Source organism: Coregonus lavaretus, assembly GCF_964263955.1.
Source record: "Coregonus lavaretus genome assembly, chromosome: 4".
NCBI classification, from domain to species: domain Eukaryota; kingdom Metazoa; phylum Chordata; class Actinopteri; order Salmoniformes; family Salmonidae; genus Coregonus; species Coregonus lavaretus.
In genome coordinates, this window is record NC_139991.1 from 8,537,687 (window position 1) to 8,547,214 (window position 9,528).

The 9,528-nt window shown below is 45.2% G+C and overlaps 1 protein-coding gene across 1 annotated transcript; it reads right to left on the reverse strand.

Moving 5' to 3' along the window:
* Window positions 1–2,532: 2,532 nt before the first annotated feature.
* Window positions 2,533–7,698, reverse strand: LOC311127639 (cleavage and polyadenylation specificity factor subunit 5-like). The gene is made up of 7 exons (XM_084159465.1): window positions 7,414–7,698; window positions 4,666–4,866; window positions 4,479–4,542; window positions 3,462–3,551; window positions 3,273–3,348; window positions 3,073–3,187; window positions 2,533–2,936 (listed from the first exon to the last, which is right to left on the reverse strand). The coding sequence occupies exons 1-7, from the start codon at window positions 7,536–7,538 to the stop codon at window positions 2,915–2,917; spliced, it is 693 nt and encodes a 230-aa protein (XP_084015591.1). The 5' UTR covers window positions 7,539–7,698; the 3' UTR covers window positions 2,533–2,914.
* Between the last annotated feature and the right edge of the window lie 1,830 nt (window positions 7,699–9,528).

A 9,528-nucleotide genomic window follows, 5' to 3' on the forward strand; every position in this document is an offset into this window, starting at 1 on the left:
AAACAAGGCACGATATAACCCCACCCACTTTGCCAGAGCACAGCCCCCACACCACTAAAGAGATTCCAACAGGCCACTAATTTACTAACCTAAGACAAGGCGGAGTATAGCCCACGAAAATCTTCCCCACCACAAGAGCCAGAGGTCAGGAAGGATGGGAGAGCGCGAGCAAGCCAGTGACTCAGCCCCCGTAATAGAGTCAAAGAATCCCAGTGGAGAAAGGGGAGCCGGCTAGGCAGAGACAGCAAGGGTGGTTCGTTTCTCCAGTGCCTTGACGTTCACCTTCGCACCCCTGGACCAGACTAAACTCAATCATAGGATCTACTGAAGAGATGAGTTTGCGTCTCTTACATAGATCGGCAATTTAGCTCTATAGGTGAAAGCCCTGCCTCCAGCGGTTTGCTTAGAAATTCAAGGGACAAAAAGGAGGCCTGCGTCTTGTGACCGTAGCGTACGTGTATGTATGTAAGGCAGGACCAAATCGGCGAGATAGGTAGGAGCAAGTCCATGTAATGCTTTGTAGGTTAGCAGTAAAACCTTGAAATCAGCTCTTACAGGAATCCAGTGTAGAGAGGCTAGCACTAGAGTAATATGATCACATTTTTGGGTTCTAGTCAATATTCTAGCAGCCGTATTTAGCACTAGCTGGTTTATTTAGTGCTATCCGGGTAGCAGTCTCTATGGGGGTGCCACAGGGTTCAATTCTTGGGCCAACTCTTTTCTCTGTGTATATCAATGACGTCGCTCTTGCTGCTGGTGACTCTCAGATCCACCTCTACGCAGACGACACCATTTTGTATACATCTGGCCCTTCATTGGACACTGTGTTAACAAACCTCCAAACGAGCTTCAATTCCATACAACACTCCTTCAGTAGCCTCCAACTGCTCTTAAACACTAGTAAAACTAAATGCATGCTCTTCAACCGAACGCTGCTTGCACCCGCCCACCCGACTAGAATCACTACTCTCGACGGGTCTGACCTAGAGTATGTGGACAACTACAAATATCTAGGTGTCTGGTTAGACTGTAAACTCTCCTTCCAGACTCACATTAAGAATCTCCAATCCAAAGTTAAATCTAGAATCGGTTTCCTATTTCGCAACAAAGCCTCCTTCACTCATGCTGCCAAACATGCCCTCGTAAAACTGACTATCCTACCGATCCTTGACTTCGGCGATGTCATTTACAAAATAGCCTCCAACACTCTACTCAGCAAATTGGATGTAGTCTATCACAGTGCCATCCGTTTTGTCTCCAAAGCCCCATATAATACCCACCACTGTGACCTGTACGCTCTTGTTGGCTGGTCCTCACTACATATTCGTCGCCAAACCCACTGGCTCCAGGCCATCTATAAATCACTGCTAGGCAAATCCCCGCCTTATCTTAGCTCATTGGTCACCATAGCAACACCCACCCGTAGTCTGCGCTCCAGCGGGTATATCTCACTGGTCATCCCCAAAGCCAACACCTCCTTTGGCCGCAATTCCTTCCAGTTCTCTGCTGCCAATGACTGGAACAAATTGCAAAAATCTCTGAAGCTGGAGACACTTATCTCCCTCACTAACTTTAAGCATCAGTTGTCAGAGCACCTTACCGATCACTGCACCTGTACACAGCCCATCTGAAATTAGCCCGCCCAACTACCTCATCCCTATATTGTTATCTATTTTGCTCATTTGTACCCCAGTATCTATTTGCACATCATCTCTTGCACATCTATCATTCCAGTGTTAATACTAATTGTAATTATTTTGCACTATAGCCTATTTTATTGCCTACCTCCATAACTTGCTAAATTTGCACACTGTATATTATATGTATTTCTGTTGTATTTTTGACTTTGTTTTGTTTTACCCCATATGTAACTCTGTGTTTGTTTTTATTGCACTGCTATGCTTTATCTTGGCCAGGTCGCAGTTGTAAATGAGAACTTGTTCTCAACTGGTTTACCTGGTTAAATAAAGGTGAAATAAAAAAATAAAATAAAAAATAGCCGGAGAGTTGAGCATTGCAGTAGTCTAAAGTTTCAGATTTTCGCAATGTTACTTATATGGAAAAAGGCTGCTCTTGAAATATTGTTGATATGTTCATCGAAAGAGATCAGGGTCCAGAGTAACCCAGAGGTCCATTAGTTTTATTTGAGACTGCGCAACCATCGATATTCATTTTCAGATCCGACAGCAGATCTCTTTGTTTCTTGGGACCTAGAACAAGCATCTCTGCTTTGTCAGAGTTAAAAAGTAAATTGCGTCGGATTTTTGCCACCATCCACTTATGTATAAAACAGAGGCTTCCAGGTTAGGCCATTTTGGGGCTTCACCATGTTTCATCGAAATGTACAGCTGTGTGTCGTCTGCATAGCAATGAAAGTTGACATTGTGTTTCTGAATGACATCACCAACAGGTAGTATATATAGTGAAAACAATACACCAAAACCAAGATGTCATCAACACACTTGTTATAAAAGACAGTCTTCATGAAAAGCCTAATTTATTTTTGAAAAAAATAAATAAATCATGACGTAATACAGGTTAAAACACAACAGGAAACGCAATGCTGTTGTTTCTTTAATCAAAACAAATGTATTCGGCTGCAAGAGCATACAATCTGATTCTTGAGACACTGGGTTGCAGTTTAATCATGTACTAAACGACTCACATTTTCCAGATCCAAACAAAAAGTCAGACAGTATTTTTTTCTTCCATCATTGTAAACAGCACATTTACAGTCCCTTCTCCTGAGGTGGTGGGTTTTTTGTTCAGCCTTACCGGGAAGCCAGAGGTGAGTAGCTTTGTGTCGCTTTATTTGGATTGCCCCATTGTTTTACTACCCCTCCATGTCTTCATTTCACCCATATATGGCTGCACTCACAGAGACAGCCAGCCACTGTGCCCATTCTCACACCATTTAGTTGTAGATAAAGTTGAACCTACAGGAAATAAATATTTTTCAGCACTGTATGAATTTACAGCATACCTGAGCTCTCACACACGCACACACCCCCTTTATACACTCATTCTAACACAAACATGCTTTAGACACAATATAAAACACACACACACTACCTGCTTAGTAGCTGCGGTAGGCTGGATATAATTGGCCCATAGCCAGGGGCGTTGTCATAAAGCTCAAACAGAGGGGCTGCCACCAGTTTGTAGTTCTTTGGGACTGCAAACAGAGCTGAGAGACACAGAAGCAAATATCACACAATATATTTGTGTGTAGAGTATGTAGAGAAGATTTTGACTAGCTAAGGGGCACTTACCTTTTTCCTGCAGTTGAACCAGGAAGAGCTTTTTATGCTCCTTGGGTTTAGTGATGTGGGCTGGAATGTAGGGATACTGCAGCAGAACAGACACAAACACATATCTAACACACGTTTTTACTGCAGGCTCAATATCTCCTCCTTGATAAATGTCAGTGTAAGGTGTGCTGTGTGTTGGTTTGTGCTCACCTGTGGGGGTTCAAAGTTGGGGCGCCACCAGTTTCCGATGGAGTCATCGATCACCCAATCCTGCTTCACCCCGTCCTGCCGGCCCAGGATCTGACAAAGACACAGTAAAGACAATCACTATGGCATCACCGCATCCTGCAAGATCTTAGAGAATGCTACCCCATTCATAGACATTAACTACTTTAGCGCCTATTGACGATAGTATCTTTTGATCGGGGGAGTTTTGTTAAGAGCCCCTGACGCTTGCTCTAAACATTAATACGCATCGCTTGCGGTACTGTTTTGGAAACATAAGGAATGGATCTTTCATATATATAAAAAAAGGTAAATTACTACACACCATTATAGGGTTAGGTTTGTGTTCCCACGCGGCCATATCTCCATGTTACAGCGCTTGTTTACTGAAGACAGACGGAAGACATAGGCCGCCACCTGTGCTAATTAGCTATCTAGTGTGCTCCGAACACCTCTGTGTAAGCTAACTGGGGAGGAAGTGTAGTTCATCAACTGGAGGCACACAGTGTATGGATCTGTGCAAAACTGTGCAAAACTAGGGCGGCAGGTAGCTTAGTGGGTAAGAGCGTTGTGCCAGTAACCGAAAGGTCGCTGGTTCTAATCCCCGAGCCGACTAGGTGAAAAATCTGTCGATGTGCCCTTAAGCAAGGCACTTAACCCTAATTGCTCCTGTAAGTCGCTCTGGATAAGAGCGTCTGCTAAATGACTAAAAATGTAAAAAAAATGTAAATGTAAATGCTCCAGTACGTTTTTTTTTATTTGAAAGATTTTCTCGAAAGCGATGATTGACATTTCTAAACGTTAAAACACAGCATCCGAATTGTAGTTTACACAGAGCCAAATGTAGGCAAATGTAATGGCTGAAAACACTACATACGGAGAAGAAGGGTTTTCGAGAGCTAAGAGAATGCTAGGATGGATGTAATCTCAAGTTATGATTCCAACTCTGTTTGGCCGGCCTCCTTTGACTGTGTGTGTGATGTGAGTGCATGTGTATCGTACCTCTGTCATCAGGCGTTTCAGCCCATCCACCTCATCCTCCCCCGGGCTCAGCTCTCCACCTGGCCTGCAAGAGAGAAATAGACAACCCTATAAGAGAACCATACAAACACGCATGCACATACATTAAAAACAAACAGACTGTTGGTGTAACTCCTGCAGGCTGTGCTTGGCTGGTGGTAGTGCTTACAGTTTGAAGAAGGTGGTTCCCAGCTGCAACAGCAGTACATGGGGCAACCTGTGCTCATGGACAATAAGCACTCCCTCCACCGCCCTCCGCATGCCCAGCTTGTCAAACTCCTCCCGCATCCTCTGGAACCGCGCTGCCACTGAACTGTCCTTCTCATACAGAGGCTCCTTGGTCCCGAATGTGTAGTTGGTGAGAGGGTATCTGTAACACAATGTCATGAATACCATTTTTTAAATGTGCACATCCCATAGCATGCCTCTACTAACATGCACACACTATCCAGCACAGGCGGTTGGTGGCTCCTTAATTGGGGAGGAAGATCTCGTGGTAATGGCTGGAGCGGAATGGTATCAAATACATCAAAACACATGGTTTCCATGTGTTCAATGCCATACCAATCGCTCTGTTCCAGCCATTATTATGAGCCGTCCTCCCCTCAGCAGACTCCACTGCTACCCAGTCACCCACCCACAAACACACACACTGTATAGCTTTTGAATGAGGATGCATCTACAGGACATTTTTTGTCACAAACTGGGCTGTCAAATTGGACATAGAGCCAGCTGCAAAGCTAGCCAGAATCCAATTAGACATCGTTCTCTCTCTAGTCGGAACGTGGCTATGCAACGATCAGGAGAGCGCGGAACTGGCTCGAGATATTGCTTGGAAAACGTACCTCAATCCAGGGATGGGAGATGGCAGTGTACTACTAATTATCTCATCATCCCAAATGACAAATCGAGAAGATTGAAATACTGCTAATCTTTAATGACTGCTAGTTTTTCGTTAGCATGCTAGGCTAGCTAATGCTATAGCAGCTCACTAGATTCGACAACACTTCCGGTAGCTACTCACCCCAACGCTAAGCCAGAGACAGTAGAGAAAGCAAGACACCCCACTCCCTAATTGTTTCTGATTGGGCGGGGCCACTCTGGCCTACTTATTGCCCCCGCCCCAAGGGTGCCCCAGGGTGAGACATCTCACTGGCAAATGTTTTATGGGCGGGATGGGTGGGGCAAAAGGAAGGAGACAATAAGTAGACCAGAGCCAGCTCAAAGATAGAAGAATGTGCCAGAAGAATGAGCCAGATATTTCACCTGATGTATAAATGTGAAACATCCAGTTGGCGTTTCCACTCACTACCAAATATGGTGATGAGAGGAAGCCCAGTGGCTGGCAGTGGGAGAAGATGGAGCGAGATGGATTTTGGCAGACATTCTGCTAATTTTCTCATCGATTAACTGTATGGTGATCAAATCATTTTTCTGTTTCCAAAACTATAATCTGTAACAGAGTGGACTGCGTTTTGTAGACTTTAGCCTTTACCAAAGTTTCAAAAAATGCTGTTGTTTAGGAGTGCAAGGGCGAATTGAGTTATTGCACACGCACACTTCAGAGTAGGCGTTCCCTAACGGAAATATGCAAATACATGCTACAACGCGCCAATAGGATCTCACTAGGGGGTGTTGAGTGGTAGTGTTCTGTCCTCTCAGACCGGTGGTCTGGAGTAGGATTAGATAGGGTTAAATTGTGGAATGGGGTGGTGTTTTTGTTGTTGAGAGGGCTAATAATTGGAGGGGCAATTTTCCTTTTCCCCAATTTTGTACTACCGTATCAAGAATTTAATGAAGGTAGGCCATGAATGGTCTCACACCAGTGCAGTAGGTGGCGGGGGTATGCACCTAAAAGTTGGATGCGATCTGACAACCCAAATCCTAAAGAAGAAGAAAGATCTCTCTAGCTCATTCTTGTGCTTTTTTTGTTTAAAATAATCTTTTTTTTCCTTCACATTTTACAAACACAATAGATTAATTTATATAAATACAAATCTGTTTTCACATTAATGCATGGGTTTATTATGAGGCTACTTAACATAATTTACATATGTAATAGTGTCAATGGAGGTTTTTGTAGGTCAACTTGTTTTTTGGAGTCCAGCTTTCTTCTTTTTAATTCCGTTTTGATTTGTTAAAAACTAGAACTAAAATCCCACCTCCTTGTTTCTTCTGCCCACTATGTTTAATTAGCTCCCACTGTAAACGACACAGATTAACTATCATGGGTTAGTTATAAATATAGTATCAGAGCTTGAGGCGTCACTATAGACCCCCTGGTTTGATTCCAGGCTGTATCACAACCGACCGTGATTGGGAGTCCCGTAGGGCGGCGCACAATTGGCCAAGCGTCGTCCGGGTTTGGCCGTTGTAGGCCGTCATTGTAAATAACAATTTGTTCTTAACTGACTTGCCTAGTTACATAAAGGTAAAAATATATATATATTATGGAGGAACCATGAGTTCACGCGGGGAAAGCATGCTCACGCGAGAGATGAAACGCCCATTTACACAGACAGGAACCTTAACCATTTTCAATGGTAAACGGCCTGAGTAAACGATGTTATTTATCCACCATCTTTTGAATCCAACGGGCTACTATAGCATTAGCCTAGCATGCTGACGAAAAAACTAGTAGTCATTAAAAACTAGCAGTATTTCAATCTTCTCGATTTGTCAGTTGGAATAATGGGATTGAGGTACATTTTCCGAGCCATAGTTCTCGCCGACTCTGCGCTGTCCTGATCGTGTCATTGCAGCGTTCCGACTAATGTAAATAAAGTCGGATTCTGGCTACTGCGAAGCTTGCAGGCCAGGAACTTTTCCATACAATTGAATGAAAGACGGGTATTTTAGTAGTCTTTGCAAAACCACGTAGTCCCCCCCCCCCCCCCCAATTAATACTGTTACTCACAAATTGATGGTTCTCTCCAGGCTGAGCGGCTTTGCAGGCGCGCTCATGTATTTGTTCCCGCCGAACTGACTGACCCCGCGCGGCCAGCCGGCGGATGAGCGATTGGGAGCAGGCACATTCGACATTGCTCCAATACCACTATACAAAATCTAGCTCCAAAATCCTCAGGTAGAAATGCAATGCAAAACATATATCAGAACAATAACAAAGAAAAATGGAAGGACGTAACCATGCGCAAACCGTCTTCTTCTTCTCGTTCTCCTTTTCCTGTTCCGTGTTTGATGCAGTAGGTATACTTCGACCATTGGGGCATTACAGCCACCTATCGTGCTGGGGTGTAATAACCAGTAAATACTAAAGTAGCTCCTGTAGATTAAAATCTTACTTAAGAGACTGAATTTTGAAGTGGTTAAACTCTCCAATTGCAACACACCCCAAAGGTTCTGTTAAATGTAAAAACTCTAATCCTGCATAGCTCCCGAGTGGCGCAGTGGTCTAAGGCACTGCATCGCAGTGCTAGCTGTGCCACTAGAGATCCTGGTTCGAATCCAGGCTCTGTCGTAGCCGGCCGCGACCGGGAGACCCATGGGGCGGCGCGCAATTGGCCCAGCGTCGTCCAGGGTAGGGGAGGGAATGGCCGGCAGGGATGTAGCTCAGTTGATAGAGCATGGCGTTTGCAACGCCAGGGTTGTGGGTTCGATTCCCACAGGGGGTATGAAAAAAAATATTTATAAAATAAAAGTATAATAATAATGTGACTAACTGTAAGTCGCTCTGGATAAGAGCTTCTGCTAAATGACTAAAATGTAAATGTAATGTAAAATGATAAGGTCATGATTGTTCATCAATAAAAGCACTTTCCTCCATTAACCTCTGTTGAGGTTTTCCTGTAACTCTCAGGGGTCAGGAGGCTATACAAGAGAGTGTGTCATGTTGGTAGAGTGTTACCTGCAAATAACACAGAGCTGTACACAGGTTGTATATTCAAAACAGGCCCGGCCCAGAGTCACACACAGGTACTCTTTGTTCACAGCATATCATCACTACCACCAGTAGTTAAGACAACCTGGGGAACGACTCAGAGCTTAGTGTGTCTCAGTCAGCCCAGCCAGACGGAGGTAATGAGACATCCCTGTTGAGTTTCTAACCAGCATTCCCTGTGGATTTTAACAGTCTGGACAGTTCGGCCCCATGCAGCACCCAGAGTCCTTTCCTTACTGGCACATGACCCGCGTGATGCCCAGCGTGATCATGGGCTTCTGTTGCATGGTGGGAATCCCTGGAAATGTGGTGGTTCTGATTGTCGTGGGACGTAAATTTGAGAGTAGGAACTTCAACATGCGTCTGATGCTGAACCTGGCACTGTGTGACCTGATGGTCTTGCTGTGCCTGCCTCTAGCTATCAATAACATACTGAGGGCCTGGGATCTGGGACGCGCCACCTGCAAGCTGCTCTTCTTCCTGATCTATTGCAGCCTGAACGGTAGTGTGCTGACCATCACCCTGCTGAGTGTGCAGCGCTACGTCCAGGTGCTGTACCCCCACAGCTGGGCGCGGCTGGGGCGTATGGGGGAAGAGGCACTCCTCCTGTCCCTGTGGGGGCTGGCAGGGTTAATTGCCTCTCCCACCTTCTCTGTGATGTCAAGACATACGAAAGCCACCAATCCTGCAGAACGCACTACCAGAGCCCCGGACAAGAAATGGCCATCCTACTTGTCCAAACACTGCTGGGGTTTGTAGCTCCCTGCTGCATCCTGGTGACGTCCTACTTCTACCTCCACAAGAGGGTGACCAGCCCTGTTCAGGCAGCGGAGGCTGACCAAGCTGGTCACCAGCATAGTGGTGTCCTTCTTCTGCTTCTGGACTCCGCTGCACCTGTTCAACCTGCTGGCCCTGGTGAACTTGGCCGTGCAGAACGAGGATGTGGAGTATGTGTGTGACTCAGCTTGGAATGTCCTCATGAGTTTCACCATCATCAACAGCTGCCTCAACCCTTTCCTCTATGCCTTTGCCTCTTCAGGTTTCCCCAGGGCAAGCCCCCACACCACCAGCACGTGACACTGGCTTCCATTGAGTAAATATCATTAATTGTTTAAAGCACAATGTACAAGCATT